The 20,158-nt window shown below is 40.7% G+C and overlaps 1 protein-coding gene and 1 long non-coding RNA gene across 3 annotated transcripts; both read left to right on the top strand.

The window, feature by feature from the left end:
* The first annotated feature begins 691 nt into the window (after positions 1–691).
* On the top strand, positions 692–19,877 carry LOC119911965 (transcription factor 7-like 2). Its single transcript, XM_038730937.1, has 8 exons — positions 692–703; positions 5,212–5,395; positions 14,813–14,913; positions 16,769–16,899; positions 17,369–17,489; positions 18,767–18,874; positions 18,970–19,019; positions 19,421–19,877. Exons 1-8 carry the CDS (start codon positions 692–694, stop codon positions 19,440–19,442), a joined length of 729 nt encoding a protein of 242 aa, XP_038586865.1. The 3' UTR covers positions 19,443–19,877.
* On the top strand, positions 11,999–16,774 carry LOC119912317. 2 transcript variants are annotated; one of them, XR_005446123.1, is made up of 4 exons: positions 11,999–12,224; positions 14,680–14,725; positions 14,813–14,913; positions 16,745–16,774. It is a non-coding gene; the product is annotated as an uncharacterized LOC119912317 (long non-coding RNA). The 2 variants fall into 2 exon arrangements; XR_005446124.1 differs by having other exon boundaries at positions 11,999–12,208.
* Positions 19,878–20,158: the final 281 nt, after the last annotated feature.

Below are 20,158 nucleotides of genomic sequence, written 5' to 3' on the forward strand. Positions count from 1 at the left end.
AGGGTATAAATCGCCGAAATTAAAACATGCTGTCTGTCATAGATGTCAGGTGTTTATGATTCCAAAAGACTATGAATGATTTAAACCTGACCCTCAGGTAGGGATGTGCGGATCGATCCTAAAGTATCGATATTTCTGATACCAACGTTTCCTGCTCTAGGATCAATACTCATATAAAAGGATCGATATCTGAACTCAGTCATTTGGAGTGAGTGTGTGTTTTATTATTAGTATCTTACTGTCACCAGGATGGGCTAATTATACTCAGTTTATAGGAACTACTTTCCCTTCCGCCTCATGCTTGCGCTACGGCTGTGTGGCTGTGTAATTATTGGTATTGGTATCGGCAATACCAGGCTGGGTATTATTTGGTGTTGGATCAGATAGGAATTAAGTGGTATCACACAGCACTACCCTCATGCAGTTTGGGTTCACCTGAAGCCCCACCCCCTGCAGCCGAGTCAGAATCACTTGGTGCACCCGGGGTCCGCGGACAAAGCACAGGAGACAAGAGCAGACGAGCAGAATGTGGAACTGGGTCAAGCTGAGGGTGGTAAAAAAAAAAATCTGACACAGAAAGAAATGTCCAGAGCATTGAAAAGTCTGTGAAAAGTAAACAGACAGACAGGAAGAAATGCGAAAGAGTCAGAGTGTTGATAGTGTGGTTAATAAGGTACAAGTGGATGAAAACATGGATGAGGAGGTATGTGTCCCAAATAAATCAAGTAAAAGAAAATTTCTGGATAAAGAGAAGAGTAGTGCAAAGACTAAGAAAGTGCTGGAGGACGTATCAGACAATGATGATGAAGGTGAATGGAGGCAGTTACAGGTTGGGTTAAATTTTTACCCCCTTGAGAAAATAAAGAAACTTCTGATGGAAACTAAAGGACAAAGGGCAGTTAAGACTGAGAATTTTTTTCCTGATCTGAGAAGATTTGTCAGGTCTGTGGCAAGGCTGAGTAAGGAAGAGGAGGGTTTTGGTGACCAAGAGATCTATCGGCTTTGGAAAATTGTGACAAAAGTCAGAGCTCAACTGATTGAGGATGATGATTAGGTCTGTAATGCTTCTGCACATACTAATATGTGTTTTTGTTGTAGTGGACACTCTCTATCATATGGATAAATTAAAAATAGGATCTCTAAATGTCAATGGAGCAAGAAGCGATGTAAAAATGAGCTTCTATTTTTAAATTGATGGGACTGAAAAATCTAGATGTGTTTCTTGAACAAGAAACTCACAGTGATCCCGGGAATGAAAGGAACTGGAAGAAAGAGTGGGCTGGAAAAGTTATCCTGAGCCATAAATGATCTAATAGTGGCGGAGTGGGTGTCCTGTTGGCAAAGGGCTTTAATCCTAGTTATGTTGAGGTAGATGAAATAATGTGTGGCCATATTCTAAAAGTTAAAGTACATTATGAAAATATGAAATAGATTTTTTTAAGTGTTTATGCTCCAGTTTTGAGCAACGATAGAATGAAAAAAATGTTTTGTGTGATGCTATTCAAAATTGTACTGATGATTTCTTGTTTCTGGGAGGTGATTTTAAATGCACCGAAAATGCCAAATTAGACAGAAATCACTTAGAGCCTCATCCTGCCTCATCTGCCAGACTACTTGAGACCCACGAGTTAAAAGATGTTTGTAGATGTTTTCTCACTTGGAGTCACTGCAAGGATAATTTGTTATCATTGGCCAGACATGATCGCTCTTATTGTTCCCAACGAAGGTTAAAGTCAAGGGAAGATCTTCAACCAAGTCCAGTTGCCCTTGATTTTAACCTTCGTTGGATAACTATGACCTGGATGACTGAGAATCTTCATAGACAAACGTTGCCAGTTTTCTACCATGGAGTTTTCAAGATGTGGAAAAATTTTGGTGAAGGAGAGTGCAAGAAAACTCTTTGTACTGGTGGTTGCAGGAGCCTGTGGTACCTGGAGGACGCTTAGACACCCCCTGCTGGACAGGATCAGCGTTTACAGAGGTTTTCTACAGAGCTAGGATTCTAACCTTTGGATCTGTAGTAAACATTGCTGGACCTGATTTGGACAATTCAGCTGACCTAGCAGCTGCTCTGGGAATAAGATCTGTCAGGATCATCAGCAAGCTGCTCTAACACTGGAAACGGTGTCTGACCGGACACGAATGCTTTATGCTGAATGATTACTGTAAAGGACTGATTGTGCCTCGGATAACTGATCCTTTTCAAGTTTAAGTATTTGTCCCAGCCTTGAAAGAAAGTCACACGTTCTTAAAGTTGAAAGAGATGAAAGGTAAAGCCATGTACAGAATGATGGTTAAATGTCTTAACAAGAATAAACTGCACAAAAGGGTTTACACATCTTGGCGAGGTCATCTGTGTTTGGGAGATGATGTCAGACCTGCTTGGAGGAGTCTATATAAGCCACCTCTAATAAAGAAAGTAGCTGATTTACATTGGAGAGTTTTACATGGGATAGTAGCCGTCATTAATCGAGGTTCATGTAATACATGTCCTTTTTTTCCCTACAAAGAAACGGTGTTACACTGTTTCTCGGAGTGTGTGTGTCTGGTTCCACTGTTTCTGCTGTTGGAGAGTTTATTCAGAAAGGTAGGATAGTTTTTCTCCAAGCAGATGTTTATTCTTGGTTTTAAATATAAACAGTCTGCAAAATACAAATGTCAACTCCTGAACTTTATCTTGGGACAAACAAAGATGGCCATTTATGTAAGCAGAAAAAGAAAGGTTGATGACTAAGTGCATGTTGATGTAAAATTACTGTTTACTAGGATGGTGAAAGCTAGAATGATGATTGATTTTAATTATTACAAAGAAATGAAGGACTTAGATCATTTCTGCATAATCTGGGTTTATGGTGATGTTTTGTGCTCTGTCAGAGAAAACCAATTCATTACAAACTCATTTTTCCAGTGGAGTTGTTGTAATGTGCTCTTTCTTTGAGTACTTATTTATTTATATCGATGCTTATTGTACTTTTTTAAATTGCTTGTTGAAACATCGTTAAAATAAAAATCTAAATCTCTCACTGTCTTTCTGTCTCTCTAACATTGTCTGACTGCCTGTCGATGTCTTCCTGTGTGTCTGTTTGTTCCTGTCTCTGACTGAATGACGCAGTCTTAATCGTCTTAATCTGACTCTCTGCTCGTCGCTCACTGTATGTTTGTCTCTGTCTCTAGTTGTCTGTCTGTAACTCAGAATGTAGAGGATGGTTTAGCAGTTTAGTACAGAGCTGGACTCACAGAGAACCTGCTGGTCAAAGATAGCAGTCATCAGAGTCTGTGAGACACCGATAACGTAACCAGCCACCTTCACAATATTGTTTATGTGGTTTTTGTTCCTAATGTTCAATCAGAGAAAAGTAACAGATTCAATAAAAGATTTATAAAACAAACACATAATTGTCTTGTCAACATCACAAACATTTAACTACAAATGTTGCTGACCCTTCTTACAAACTGCAGCAGAAGTTTTATTTTTATTAGTATAAGTTATTGCAGCTTAAATTCTGCTCTAACTTATTTCGTGTCAACTCTACTCGCCTTTTTTTTAGTTCTGTAATGTAGAAATGTTGTACCTGTACCTGCTACCAGGTACTTTTTTTTTGGTATCACTCTGTCGAGGTTCCAAGCGAGCTGAGGCGATACTAAAATGTGACGTGAAAACACAGCGGACAACTGATTGGTCAGAGAGAATCGTCACTATTCACTGCAAGTGGCTGGGGAAGACTCCCACCAGTCGAGTCGAGCTGGCACTGGTAATGGAAAAACAGCATTAAATTGTAACTTGGCCCTCCTAATTTCTGCTCTGACCTCTCCCATAGCCCCTGTTTTTTTCTGACTCCTCACCTTTAAGGGAGGCCCTATGTTTTTTTTGTTTAGGATTAGGGATTTAGTAACCTTCGGCTTGTTATTTCGGTACAGTTTGACATGCTTTTTTGGAATGACAGTGTCTTCACAAAATACGATGTAACTGCATTAAGTGTCAGTGAGTTCATCAATATTTGAGGCAGAGTCATAAAACACAGACCAATCCATACAGTTAAAGCATCCCTGTAGCTTTACCTTGATTTCTCGTCTTTACCTTTTTTCCTCTTAAGCAATGGCCTATACACAGGGAAAGATAGATGGTACTGTGGTGGGAGGAACCGGGGGGGAGCTTGGAGAAGCCTTGTATGCTTCTTAGCTTACATTTTATTTGATGGGGGCAGTAAGGTACCTGGATAATGGATAGGGGAGTGCTGGCCCAAAAAAGGATTACAGTATCTATTAAGCCACATAATCATGCAATACATTCGTCATCTAGTAGAGTTAAAGTCATGCCTGGGGTTTGAGTTAATAGTCCAAGATATTTAAGTTGTAGATTTAGCTTAGATCTTAGCAATAAAATCCTCTATGTTAACAACAATGAAAGATCTATCTCCAGCATTGTGAACGTTGTGGATTGTAGTCTAAAGCCATTTCCAGATGACCCTCACTTGAGGTGGGTCAGGTGCACTTCTCCCATTTCCAGGGAAAGATTAATGCTTCTCTCCAAAGGCTTACGCAAAGCTGTTTTTTTTGTCAAAAACAAAAAAACAAGAGGGGTTTTGTTCTCACAGAGGACATTATTTCTTGTAAACTTAGTAATCACATTCAGTCATTATATAATACACATGGTTAGGCCTACACACAGCAGTGCAACGCTTGTGTAACAAATAAAAATCAAACTGTCTATTCACAGTCATCTGTTTAAGTCTTGTATTTCAATGTGGGCCACATGTCCCCATGGCACTGCACAGCAAAAGCCGTCTCTCCCTCACCCCTGAGTGCAGCCGACACCTCTAGAGGCGCTGATTTAGAGAACTAGTATCCTCAGTAATGTATATGTTGAAGGGTGGTGACTTTGATAATGACAGCACCAGCAGTACCACTATTTTTAATAATACTGCTACCAGTCTATCTCTTTCTCATTCTCCATCCCTCTCTGTCGATCTCACAAATTACCCTTCTCTCTCATCTGATCTCTGTTGGTGCCTAAGAGAATCATTACACAGTCACATTTTGAAAATATACATATATACCGATATACTTTCTTGCGAAAGTGTAGGCCTATGCAGTCAGCTTGATTTCATATACAGTTGATTTAAAATGTTTAACATGTTGATGTTAAACGTTCACATTCTCACAGTCTGCTGGATCTATTGTCAGTACCTGACGTTTACTTTGTCTCCACAGGAGCTTAGTGTGAAAGCGCATGACACCGTCGATGCCTTCGGTGTAGTGGATGTGGCTGGGAGTCCAAGTACTATTCGGTTCCTGGTGGATGACGACCGCATCCTCCTTATCGATGATGAGCTGTGGGAGCCTATTGAATCTCAAATGACAAGCCCACCAATCAATGTTAAACTGACAATGTCTGGTGAAAGGTTGTCGAAATCCAAGTAGTTTGATTGTGTTGTCACTGTTTTACAGAAGTTTTGAGTTTATCTGAAGTTCAGAATGTCTTTATTTAAAGGGGCATCATGTAGTTTCCAGCGGCCACTAGCGGTGTGGTTTTAAGATTGCAACCAGGCGTGTGCTTGTACGCGTGCTCGCTTGAATGAGTGAGCATAATCCAAAACACAACTGCTTTCATACAGAAACCCTGCAATAAACGCAGAAACACCTGCATGTCGGGTGTTGCTTTTCACACAGACATGTTCAGGCTCTGTTACTTCAATGTTCCCAGCTCAGAGGCAGATCAAAACCAGCACCGTACCTTTCATTCAGCGCAGCGAGACACCGGCATATTGACACAATACTCCAGAAAAAAGGCAGAGTGGCAGCGGCTATAGACAGGCAGGGAGAACAGAGAGCTGGAAACTCATGTAAACTCCCACTGTAAGCATTTAGCCGACGTGCTACATCGTTAGCTCGCCTGCTGCTTTTCTGTAATCATCTTTACAATCTGTGAATCGGTCACTGGAGGCTCAGCAATGTCAGCACAGCAAACAGCAGCAGGTCCGAGCTACTGTAGCGTTAACTGGCTGCTGCTGGCGGCATCACTACATGCTAACGTTAATAAACAAATCACTTTGCCGTTACATCCTTTCTTGCAAGCTAAATCAACAATGGTACACAGGATAGTAACATGGGTCGCATTAGTTGGTGAAGTTATGTGGAAAGCGATCTAACTTTGAACCGGATAACATTAGCAACGGCGTTAGCCGGCGAGCTAATATGACTTTCTCTGTGTTTCTCCAGCTTTACTAATGCTCACTTTGTTCTTACTCAACATCATTTGAATCCGTTTGTTCTGATGGGCTTCAGAACATAAACCTTTATTGTTGTTTTGTATCCTTACGTGGAGCCTGTGTTTTGCTGTGAGCCGGTTGTTTTATGGTGTTAGTGGACTGCATGTCGTGAGCTGCCGTGTTGTAGTCTGAGAGAAGCTCGGGAGTGCGTACAGAGCTGAATCCGACCCGGAGACCTCACATTAAAAGCAGAATAGTGGCTGATGCAAGCAAAGGAGAAAACAGGCTTGTGCTTCATTTCTAAGTGAATTTGAGGCCATTAACAATAAGGCAATGAAAATTTACATATTTACTTACATATAGTCCCTTTAACTAAACGTTTGGCGCCAGTGGGTGCTATAACATTAGTTAATGTTAGCAAAACCCCCTGGCCGTTTGAAGAAAATGTTGATGTAGTCTCTGGGTTTTATATAGTATTTGTTGCTGTAAATCGAAATCTTGCATTGTGTTTCGGTTGTCAGGCCTTGTTCTGTGCCGCCCAGTTAAGGCGAAACAGGCGAAACTAGCTAGCTTAGGCTAACTAGTTAACGTTACCGTAAGCTTGAACAACAGTCTGTGGATAAGCCTGAGAACCGAAGCACGAAGATGTGGGTAAGTTACGTAGAATGAAACACCTTTAGAGCAGCTAAAGTATGATAATCTGTTAACGTTTCTCATTTCTATATTTTTGAGCAATGTATAGGGCCTGAGATATAAAACTTTTAAAGGCCAGGAATGTTTACACTTAAAGTTGCGAGGAATTTGAGTCTGGTCTTACATTGCTCTCAGTGTAACTCAACGTTACATCACTTAACACAAATTAAGTTACAGTGCACACACACCATAAACAGAACAACATTTGTAGACAGCAATCACTGCCAATGACTGCTTTACTGTTAACAAGGGCACATGGCAAATAATTTAAGGTTTGTGTGTACAGTGTACACACACACACACACACACACACTCTACGACACTAGAGAGCCACAGGTTGCAGATCCCTGTCCCAACAAAAGCTGTTGCACGCCTGCTGTGGGTGACAAAAAACACCGTGCTGTCTCTTTTCAGATGTATTAAAAAGTGGGAAACTAGAACGTAACGTGAGTGTTACGTATAGCCTATAGCACCGTGGCCTCACAGCAAGAAGGTCGCGGGTTGTGTGAAGTTTGCATGGTGTCTGTATGGATTTCCTCAGAGAGCTCCGGTTTCCCCCACCATCAAAAACATGTTAGGTTTCTTCAGTCAGTGTATTGACCAGACACTGACATAAGATCTGGAGTTGGTCCCAGGGGGCTGCACAGCAGCTGCCCACTGCTAAATGCAGGGTGAAGAGGATGAATATCGCAACATGTATGTGTATGTGACAAATAAAAGTACATTTACATTTTTGTAATGTTATTAAAAGGATAATTTAATGAATGGTCTCGCAGTGTTGTGCTAAATTCTTGTCAGAACGTTAGATAATTAATTCCGTTAGTTCAGTTCATTTATTAGTATATTATTATTGATTCAGGAGGTTTTGCTCCTATTGCACTTGAACTTAGCTCGTAACTTCAGCCAGGAAAAGCATGAAGCCAACATTAACGTGAATACTTCATTTGCGCTGGCACTGTTGAAATAAATAATATTTTGCTTAAAGGTGTCAGTAATTGAATGCGGTGGAATTGTAGAAACAAACGTTTTTGGTGAAGTGATAATCAACTATTAGGTTATATTTGAGAGCCATCGAGTGTCTGAAAGTGTACTTGCTGATGATAAATAGCCTTATTATCCATTTCCTCCTGTTTCCAGCAACATCGTGACACCAGCTCTGTAGGCTACTTGACACAACAATATTAGACTGATATCCATCTCGTTCTCGGAAAGGAAGCAAATAAGTATATTTACCAAAATGGCAAACTATTCCTTAAAGACGGGAAGACACTAGTATTTACTCTGTTCCATCTAGTGTCTATCAGTACAGACAATTTTAGTTTTATCTGTCCAGGTTTGGAGATATCTGTCTGTGAGATTTCTGCCTCCACCCCAATACATTGAAGTTGGGTGTAATTTAGTTTGTGATGCTCACACTCTGTTCACTTGACATTTAAAACCTTCAACAGCAACATATCTGCCCAGAAACAGTATCTGATACACTGGATAATTGCCACTGGATCTGACTTCCACTTTTCTCATATATTTGCCCAGTTTTCTTGTCCTTTCTGCACTGTGACCTTTGACCTCCTTTTCTTCCCTTGGGTTTTGTGTATCAGAGTATCCCTGTGGATGTGCCAGCATAGCTGTCAGAAATGTTTGAATCACAGTTAAATACATAACTAAATACAACTGGAATTTCCCCAACCTCTACCAGGGTCTGTCAAGGACAAACAGTAATAACAGTGTCATTTGAAGACATTATTTAGTCACTAATGATTAAGGTATGTTAACATTTAAAGCTGCTCTAATTAAGATGTGTATCATAGTGGATTATATGATATGTGCATGTGTTGTATGTCTCTGGTGGTGATGAAGCTACACAGTTATCAGCTGAATCTGCAGCTCCCCTCGGCTTAATGGAGCTTTAAAGTGAGTTTCAGCTCATCGTTTATCTGTCGGGCACATAACTTTATTGTTCTGGTTCACTTTTGGCGCTCTCATAGCATAGCTTTCAGCTGTAAAAAGCCGTAAAAGCTCACTGAACACTACCTGCTCAACAGCAAACACACTAACAGCTCAACAGCAGACACTGTTAGAGACTAGCTGGTGAACATAGTGGAGCATTTAGCAGCTAAAGAGCCATATAGTTCCCTCAGGAGCTGGTGGAGACCAAAAACAGAGCAAAAAGAGAATGAATTTGGATTCAGGTTACACATGACTCCACATGAATGATCATGTTGTTCTGTAACTGCTGGAGATGGAAATAAGCTACTGTTCAACATAAGATCTTTAAAAAGGTGGGAATACTGTGGGTCAATAGTGTGTTTACATCTTGTTCCCCAAAATGGCCCCCAAAAAAGGAATTAACGCTAAAGTGTCATATACAGGTAGTAATGGAATTTAATAGTAAATTTACTGAAGCTCTGTTTTTAATCTCCGCCAAACTACAATTTTTGAGGTACTTGTACTTTACTTGAGTATTTCCATTTTATGCTATGTTACACTTAACTGCATCTCAGACGGAAATATTGTACTTTACAGGTAAAGAATTTACATTATTAACACTTAAAGAAGCTCAAAATATATTATTAGCCTCTGATGTTGACTTGCAGGAGGAAGGATTACTCTGGACAAGGAGTATAACGTCTCTCTGTCTTTACTGTGGAGGATGGCAACATTACATGTCACGTTACAGTAAGAATGCTCTAACTCCAGTGCAGTTTAACTTTTTAAGTCCACACCAGAGCTAGCGAGCGAACGACAACAACAACGACAACGTGCCAAAATGGAACTAGGAACTTCATAGTTCTGGTATCAAGGTAGCATTACCATTACACAACACTTATACTATAATTATCTCAATATGACTGACACATACTGTATTTAGTAATATGCTGTAGTTACAACAAAACTGACACACTATATAACATTGGGCATGAGAACAATAATAGAACCAGTATATAATATTATTAAAAATAAAACCAGTGGTTTCCAATCCTTTTGGCTTGTGGGCCCCTTGGCACAATTAAAATTTTTAATTGTGTTAATAAACGGTAGAGAGAAACAGTACAACACAATATCCACACACAAATCAACGAAACAGTAAAGGTAACATATAAATAACTATTAAGGATAATATTATTGATTATAATAATAGGACTATTGATAAGTGTAGCAGCGGGTGTCGAGCAGGAACGGGGGGGAGCAGGAAGTCTGCAACCACACGACTTAGTTACATGCATTATGTGCATCATATGAAGTCCCAGTCCATATCAAAGAGGAAAGTCCTAAGCCTACTCTTAAACGTGGAGATGTGTCTGCCTCCTAAACCCAAACTGTAGGTTGACATTTCCCATGTAAATGTCTTATATGGTTTTATTTAAAAACTGTTTGAATCAAATGTTTACAAAAAATTTTGCTTTTTCTTCTTTCCTCTCCCATCAATCATCTCGCAACATCTTTGAAGCGGCCCAACCCGTAAGTTGGAAACCGCTGGCATAGCTACATGTATACATAGTTGTAAATGTCAGGGATTTGAGGGTGCAAAGCAGGAGAGAGCCCAAATGCAAGACACTGGAGAGCAGAGGTTCACTTCAGGGATTTTAATCCAGACAAAGGAACAAAGCTTACTGGTAGTGATGGCATGCAGAATCCAAAACGACAGGGTACGGGTAACACAGAAGCTGGCAAAACACACATCTTACAACAGAGCGTAAACACACTACAATGACCGGACAGGGACTGAATAGAAACACCAAACATATACACTCACCTAAAGGATTATTAGGAACACCATACTAATACTGTGCTTGACCCCCTTTCGCCTTCAGAACTGCCTTAATTCTACGTGGCATTGATTCAACAAGGTGCTGAAAGCATTCTTTAGAAATGTTGGCCCATATTGATGGATAGCATCTTGCAGTTGATGGAGATTTGTGGGATGCACATCCAGGCACAAAGCTCCCGTTCCACCACATCCCAAAGATGCTCTATTGGGTTGAGATCTGGTGACTGTGGGGGCCATTTTAGTACAGTGAACTCATTGTCATGTTCAAGAAACCAATTTGAAATGATTCGAGCTTTGTGACATGGTGCATTATCCTGCTGGAAGTAGCCATCAGAGGATGGGTACATGGTGGCCATAAAGGGATGGACATGGTCAGAAACAATGCTCAGGTAGGCCGTGGCATTTAAACGATGCCCAAAGGGGCCTAAAGTGTGCCAAAAAACATCCCCCACACCATTACACCACCACCACCAGCCTGCACAGTGGTAACAAGGCATGATGGATCCATGTTCTCATTCTGTTTACGCCAAATTCTGACTCTACCATCTGAATGTCTCAACAGAAATCGAGACTCATCAGACCAGGCAACATTTTTCCAGTCTTCAACTGTCCAATTTTGGTGAGCTCTTGCAAATTGTAGCCTCTTTTTCTTATTTGTAGTGGAGATGAGTGGTACCCGGTGGGGTCTTCTGCTGTTGTAGCCCATCCGCCTCAAGGTTGTGCGTGTTGTGGCTTCACAAATGCTTTGCTGCATTCTCGGTTGTAACGAGTGGTTATTTCAGTCAAAGCTGCTCTTCTATCAGCTTGAATCAGTCGACCCATTCTCCTCTGACCTCTAGCATCAACAAGGCATTTTCGCCCACAGGACTGCCGCATACTGGATGTTTTTCCCTTTTCACACCATTCTTTGTAAACCCTAGAAATGGTTGTGCGTGAAAATCCCAGTAACTGAGCAGATTGTGAAATACTCAGACCGGCCCGTCTGGCACCAACAACCATGCCACGCTCAAAATTGCTTAAATCACCTTTCTTTCCCATTCTGACATTCAGTTTGGAGTTCAGGAGATTGTCTTGACCAGGACCACACCCCTAAATGCATTGAAGCAACTGCCATGTGATTGGTTAATTAGATAATTGCATTAATGAGAAATTGAACAGGTGTTCCTAATAATCCTTTAGGTGAGTGTATACTCCAGGGACTAACGAGCAGGGCGGGAGCAACGCAGGTGAGAGGGATCAGGGCTAACGAGACAGGCAGGCAGAGAGACAGAAGGGGAAAACACAGGGGCTGTGTCCGAAATCATCCATTACTCACTATATAGTGAGCTCGCCATTTTGTAGTGCTGTCCGAATGTATAGTGATAATTATTATGCCCTATATAGTCCAGTTTTACTAAAAATGATGGCGAATCGAAAATGTGCTCAAACGTTTTCGGAGTTGTGACTCAGCGGGGGGAGCAAATCAGACGGCCGACCAGATCAGCTCACAGAGCCCTCAGAGAGTCCAGCAACAACGGCAGAGTAAAGACCCACAGCTGTATGGTGGTTTTAACGTTCGTACCGCTGTTATTCTGTCGTTACATTCTGAGTAATTTTGTAAGGTTTTAACTGAAATCAAGAGACATGGTAATTGTGGTAATGGTGATATACAAAAAAATCTGTTCTTGTGAAACTTCAGAAGGAAAAAAAAAAGAGAAAAAATGAACAGAAATAGTATGAAGTATGAGTGGACTGTCTTTGCTTTATTATTATTATTATAATAATTATTATTATTAATATTATTATTTTATTAGACTTTACATTGTTAGTGTACAGTAGAGTTGTGGTCACAGTACTTACCTTTTATTTGCTTTTATATAATTTTTTTATGTGCAAATATCTTGTTAAGTTAAAACCTACAATAAACCCGACTTTTTGTATTGGGGGATAGGGAAAAGCCTGGCTGTTATAATAATTAGAGCGATTTAGAGCAATGCAGGCGACCTCTGCGCTGGTATTCAAGAACGCATCTCTCAAACTGTCAGCAGCGTGTTGTGTGCTCGTGAAATTCGTGACAAGTTCATTCTTCCAATAATAGCAAGAACGTTCTCCCCAAGAACACCAGTCCATTCTTTGCATTCTTGGTTTTGAGAAACACCCAGAGAGACTGGCAGGCAGGCAGATTACTAGGGGAACAGACACAACACAAGTTACTGAATAATAAAACATATCAGAGAAATATAAATGACAAACTAACACAGACACAAGCAGACAGATCACCAATAACTACAACCAACTGGGAAAACAAACTGAAACTGGGATTAAACAGAACTCAGAGCAGACATGGGCAAAACAACACAGAAGTACACAGACCAGAAGTAAACACTAAAACATGAACTAAGGCACAGGACTAGGAACTAAGATAAGAGACAAGACAGATACTAAGTAAACTTAATAATAAACAAGGCTACACAGAGATCAGAGCAAAGAAACCGGCAGAGAACATAAATTGACACCTAGCAAACAGACAGAACCCAATCATGATGGTACAGAAACTAATACATGAGACAGGAACAGAACTGAACAAGAACTAAGGCAGACACCAAGATATGAACAGGACAGATCAGAACAGAACAAGCAGAAGACAGAACAACATAGACAAACTCAACACACGGACTAAGATAGCTGAACAAGACAGATTAACACAGAATGATAATAACCAAACGGATAACAAATCAGGCAGAGCTCACAACAGACTGGACACAGGACAGAACCCCAAAACACAACAGAATAAATAACAGATACTGAACTGAACAAATAACTCAGAGTGCTAAACTTAACATAGCCGACAGTAAAAATGCTGCTTGACATGAATTCTTCAGATTTGTGGCGCTGCTGAAATGTATTGTATTATACAGAGAGGTGTTTCTGTTAATTTGTCTACCCTCATTGATATGAATGGAGGGGACAAAATAATAGAAACACCTCATTAGTTTTACTTGGTGCACATAATAAACTGCCAACTGAGAGTATAACAAGAACATGAGCAACAGCAGTGGAAGAACCCAAGGCAAAAAAATGTGTGTGTGTGTGTGTGTGTGTGTGTGTTGGGGGGTCGGGGTGTTATAAACATCACAAACATGATTTACTCCCACCAGTCTGACAGTCAGCTCCGTCCTCCACATATTTAGCTTTATATAATAATGTATTATTAAACATCCCAAATCACTAAATCTAGTTTTTACTGACTCAAGTCAAAATATGGAGCAGATGTCCAGCAGAGAGGTAAGTATAATTACTTTGTTAAGAAAGTCTCTTTTTGTGTTAAAACATTTCAGATATTTTTTACTTATCACTTATATTATCTCATTAATTACTATTTATGTGGTTTTACATCTTTGTAACTTAAGAAATTTGATTAATATAGTTACAGTACCTTTTTATTATTATATTGTTGTCCAAGGCCAGCCTTTATTTAATATTAATAATTAAATAAGTGACCTTTAATGTATTCAGATTCTAAATTAGAAAACTATTGTTCAGATATATCATCATCTGGTTGCTGCTATTTACATTCACCCAGATGCAAATTCAAAAAATGCACTGTGGAATGTTTGGGATGTATACGAATATGTACATATGTGTATAAAAAACTGTGTATGTTATTTTATATGTTACCATATTTTAATATAGGCCTACATTTAATTATATGTTGTGTGTGTAGCATGGAAGGAACTACAAATTTCGTTTCATTATGTGCTGTTCCTTTGTGCTGTATAATGACTAATAAACAACCTTATACCTTTTATGTATGTATATAATAATTTATATAATGAACTAAATTTATCAGTCCTGTATAATCTACTGTTTAATACTGTTTTTTAAATGTATTTGTTTACTTCTCTTTTTAAAAACACTTTTTGTTTTCACTATTGTTTAAACTCTTTTCTTTTGTCTTTATTGGTTCTTATTATTTAACTCCAAAACTCTTTAAATTAAAAATCAATTGAATTATTGATCTTGTTTCAGGAGATCAGGCTGGGAAGTGGACTGAATGAGAGCAGAGACACTTGTGGTTGGTATATATATATATGTGTGTGTGTGTATGTATACATGGGTAATTATTTGCAAATGAGTTCTTTGTTAATTTGTCATGTCTCAGGTAAACCTCAGGTGTCTGACTGGTGTCCACCTCAACAGCAGCACCTGAATCTGACCAGCAGGGGGCACAACAACACGTCACACACTCAGACTGCTGCTGCTGTGAGTCAAACTAACCCTTAAGCCAATACGTTCCCCTTCTAACACAATCAGTGTTAAATGTAACCCAGCGGGTCTGAGGGCGCACCACCCCCAGGCTGTGTGTAATGTGCTGACCACACTGTAACGTTAGCACTCTTGTCAGGATGTTAGCCATCCAACACTGTTGGGAAAATATAGCTGAGAGGAGAAACAGATGAAAGCTACCAGCTGCTGTCTTTTTCTGTTACAGTCAAGTAGTTTTTATTTACTGCCATTACAACTGATATTACTGTTACTGCTTCCGCTACTACTACCTCTGCTTGGTTTTACAACATCCTAACTTACACATCATTAAAGGTGTGCTGTGGAGTTTATGACCACTATTTGTACTATGACTACGTCATACCAATGTCTTTATATAGGCAAGTCCTGCCACTATGCGGCCATCTTGGTAACGCCTCCAGACAGTTATATGGGCCCCTATCTGAATTAATGGGGAGACCCATAACTGCACTTTCACTGGTCACCGGGACATAAAAGCTGAAAGCGTTTTATAACTTTGCCCCAAAATAAGGTTTAAAAAACGTCTTTCCCCACCGGTTATACTTCTACTACTCAGGCGCAAAACCAGCTCAATTTACGGCTCTATCCAGAGCGCCAGTGACATGACGACATGAGCTCATCCCACCCAACACATTCTCACTCCCAGCTCGTCACGTATGGACGTTTGTCAACACTTTTTGTCCCACATGAGAAAGAGCTACCCCTACAGCGTTGAACTGTGGTGCTATGGGGTTCCCCTCTGCGTTCCAAACTGACACCAACGGGTGGCAGATTAAATCTGGTGTTCTGTGGCGGACATGTAGTGCATCTACGAACTGGTGACTGGAAGTTCAACATGACACCTCATGGCAAAGAACTCTCTGAGGGTCTCAAAAAAATAATTGTTGCTCTACAAAAGACGGCCTAGGCTAGAAGATTGCCGAGACCCTGAAAGTGAGCTGCAGCACGGTGGCCATACAGCGGTTCAACACGACAGGTTCCACTCAGAACGGTCCTCGCCATGGTCGAGTGCACGTGTTCAGCATCATATCCAGAGGTTGTCTTTAGGAAATAGACGTCTGAGCGCTGCCAGCATTGCTGCAGAGGTTGAAGGGGGGGGGGGGCGGGTGGGGGGTCAGCCTGTCAGTGCTCAGACGCTACGCCGCACACTGCATCAAATTGGTCTGGATGGCTGTTGTCCCAGAAGGAAGCCTCTTCTAAAGATGATGCACAAGAAAGTCTGCAAACAGTTTGCTGAACACAAGCAGACTTAGGACATGGATTACTGGAACCATGTCCTGCGGTCTGATGAGACCAAGATAAACTTATTTGGTTCAGATGCCATCAAGCGTGTGTGGCGGCAACCAGGTGAGGAGCACAAAGACAAGTGTGTCTCGCGTACAGTCGAGTATGGTGGTGGGAGTGTCGTGGTCTGGAGCCGCATGAGTGCTGCCGGCACTGGGGAGCTACAGTTCATTGAGTACTACATGAATGCCAACATGTACTGTGACACACTGAAGCAGAGCATGATCTCCTCCCTTCGGAAACTGGGCCCCAGGGCAGCGGTTTAGACATTAATGGCTGTGTGATGTGTTATTTTGAGGGGACAGCAAATTTACACTGTTATACAAGCTGCACACTCACTACTTTATATTGTAGCAAAGTGTCATTTCTTCAGTGTTGTCACATGAAAGAATTTAATCAAATATTTACAAATATGTAAGGGGTGTACTCACTTTTGTGAGATACTGTCTATATAATATATAAAGTACTGTGAAGTTGTAATCCTTCTCTCTCTGTCTCTCTGCAGTCATCCATCCATCCTCTCGTCCCTCTCCTCCTCTACAGCGACAGACACTTCCCTCCTTCCTCTCCGTACAGCCAGCCAATCAGAGCACCTGCTGCCCGACAGGCAAACGCCCGCTACGGGACACACCCACATCACCATGGCGACAGTGTCACCAGGTGAGGTTTTCAGATAAATCTGGACGATTCCATGTGTTTTAAAGTCACTAGTGATAGTACTACTTCTAACACTACTGAGAAATAAGTACTGCTACTGCAAATCTTTAAGTGTTATACTAACTCTACTATATAATACTTAGTTGCCTAATACTAAGTACTAATACATCAACTTCTCTGGCTACTGCCGTTACAACTGCCACTACTATTTCTACTACAATTACTACTTTTACTACAGGTACTACAACTACGGCTGCTAGCTAGTAACTCCTACTGCAGTAATAGCATAGAAGTGCTACTTCAGCTTACTACTACAGCTGCATGTAACAACTGTAGAATACTACTAACAATTTACTACTACTGTTGCATGACAATAAAACATTTAAACATTACTGTGTGTGTCAGACACACACTGCAGTTATCTGCTCTCTCTCTCTCTGTCCCTGTGTGTCTATATGTCTCTCGCCCTCAGACAGCATGTGAAGAAGCCTCTGAACGCCTTCATGCTCTACATGAAGGAGATGAGACACAAAGTGCTGCAGGAAGGACGCGAGAGAGAGAGCGCCGCCATCAACCGCATCCTGGGACACAGGGTGAGAGAGTGAGCTCCGCCAGGCCCTGATGAAGTCATAGTGATGTCATCATGGTTATCTCACCTACTGTATCTCGAGGGGGAGACGACGGAGGTGTGGAGTTTGAAAGATGTGGCTGTTTACCAGGCAGTGAGGCTTTAATGCTGCGTGCCAGTCACAGTTGGAGGTCTGAATTTCCCAGCTGAAATTTCCGCATGATGCCAAACATGAACAAAAAAACGTGGGTGACCATAAACTGATGTTTGTCAAGTGTGCCCTTAGTGTTAATTAAAAAGATGGCACGACGCATGATGTTACTCGTTACATCAGTTGGTAATCTGCGAAAGTCAGAAAATGTATATTTCCTAATGTTTTCACACTTTTGAGGCATTTTTAACATTTTTCTGAATAACTTTTGTTTAGAGAAGATGACTGTCAGAGATTGTTTACCGTAACCAGCTACCTAATAACACTAGTGACATATTTTGACATCAATTTACACACAGAACAGGTTTTACTGTATGATATTATGTATTATTTTAGTTTAATACATGAGTGGTGGATAAGACACGTGCCTTTGGTGTGAGAGACTTTGGTTCAAATCCACCGTAAGACACCAATTTACAATATGAGTTGACTTTGAGAGGTTTTATTGTACTTCTTCTAGTTGGAGGTTTGAAATGTTTGAGTACTGAGTCATCTGGAACGCAGCATAATGAAAAAAGACAATCCAGGTGCATTATGGGAAATGTAGGATCTAGTGTTTTGGGAGTTTATCCCACAGAAGGGACTAAAAGTTTAAATATTTTGGCTTCTAGTGCTTCAGTTTTGACTACTGTCTCTGTGTCTTCTGACTACCACAAATTTTATGGAAGTTAAATTCCTAACTGACGGATAAAAGCGTAACTTTGTTGTGTAGAGGGGAGCTAAGCTAAATCCTGTATGGACTTAAGTCGGCATTTTGGAAAATTTGTTTACGTGCGTTCTTGCAGAGACATTCAAATCGATACCACTGTCATATCTGTACAGTAAATATGAAGCTACAGCCGGCAGTTGTCCAAAGGCAACAAAATCCTCAAAGCAGCACCTTTAAAGCTCCCTATTTTTTGCTTTTCCCTCAACTAGCTCCAGCATGCCACTGCCCCCAGCCTAAAAATATAGCCCACCACATAACCCTCAGTAAAACCGCAGCGTGTCATTTTTACACATAGGTCTTTGTACAGATTAAACAAAACGTGTTGATCTGTGAGCTTCAGAGCTGCTGTTGGTCTGATACCCAGTCTGTCACTCTGTTGCAGTGGCACGCTCTGTCACACTCTGAACAGTCCAAATACTACAAACTGGCCGAGCAGGAGAGACTGCTTCACATGCAGCTCTACCCCGGGTGGTCCGCCAGGGATAACTACGTATGTACTGTACAACGATCATGTATACAGTGTGTGTGTGTGTGTGTGTGTGTGTTTCAGAGAGCTCCAGTTTCTTCTTCTTCTTTTATTTCCAGGGTAAGAGGAAGAGGAAGCGGAGCCAGCAGCCCACAATAAGCTGCCCAAGGTCGGGTTACAAGAAAACAAAATAAAAGGCTTCTTCAGTTTCAATGTCTGCGACGAGCTCAGGACTATTACTTACTGCTTTTACTACTACTACTACCACTACTGCTGTGATAATGTGATGACACTTGTGCCTTCCCATCATGCACCACACACACACATATTTAAGTGTAACCGACCTGTGACTGTAGTAAGTAGTACAACAGTGTTGTTTAACCACTTTTTCGACTACTACAACACCTATTACTACCACTACTAACACTACTGCTGCTTGTACTATAACAATTACCACTTCTACTACTGTGATGATGTGAGGATGCTCCTTTCTTCCCATCATGCACCACACTAAGAGAGTATGTGTGTGTAAATCTCTAAAATGATCTGTTGTGTTTTTTCTTTCTGCAGCTGGACTCTGAGTGTTGGATGAGACCCCTAAAGAGGCGACATGTGACGCACGCACATGTCCAGTAAAATCTTCTAAAGTTGCTGCTGATGAAACAGTAATTTTTTGGTTTAAATCTGTAAAGTCTTACTTGGTTATAGCTAAAATGGTTCCTTAGAGACTTGTTTTAACATGTGGCTCAATGATATTGTGTGTCTTTATTGATTACATCAGACAGCAAATCAACTCGGCTGCAACCAACTCGTGTGTGTTCATCTAGATGCAGTTTATCTGAAGTAATTTTTAGATCCTACTCATCATGAGAATGTGAGGACAGTTTGAGCCCGAGTGGCCGTTTCCATCACAGCGGCTGTGGACTCCAGATCTGAGCAAGCATGGACAATTATTTACTATCCTTTGTTTTTATTGTATGTTGATGGGTGTATTGGACCAGTGTGTACTTTGTACATTTTTGTTGCTCAATAAAAAATGTAATTACAGCCCTGCGGTTGTGTTTCCTCCAACCAGCCAAGACTCATATTATATATAGCGAGTACTTTGAAGGAATTGAATACAAACAGGTATTAAGTGCATTTCTTTGGGGCTGTAAAGAAAGTACAGCTGAGGCTTTTGCAGGCACATGGTCATAAAAAGTCACAAAATTCACCACTGTTTGTTTTACTTACAACACATCAATCACAAGTAGCAGCTCAACTGAAAATAAAGCTTTTATTTTCAAAGCAAACATCTGCTGTGACATT

The sequence above is a fragment of the Micropterus salmoides genome, unplaced genomic scaffold, assembly GCF_014851395.1.
Source record: "Micropterus salmoides isolate LMB-PRFRI ecotype aquatic unplaced genomic scaffold, ASM1485139v1 Ms_hic_scaffold_2, whole genome shotgun sequence".
NCBI classification, from domain to species: Eukaryota; Metazoa; Chordata; class Actinopteri; order Centrarchiformes; family Centrarchidae; genus Micropterus; species Micropterus salmoides.

Bases quoted from the DNA above. Each gene is read 5' to 3' on its own strand.
- LOC119911965 (XM_038730937.1), top strand. The intron at 17,490-18,766 runs GTGAGAGAGTGA...ACTCTGTTGCAG, and splicing joins ACCGCATCCTGGGACACAGG to TGGCACGCTCTGTCACACTC. The intron at 18,875-18,969 runs GTATGTACTGTA...TTTTATTTCCAG, and splicing joins GGTCCGCCAGGGATAACTAC to GGTAAGAGGAAGAGGAAGCG.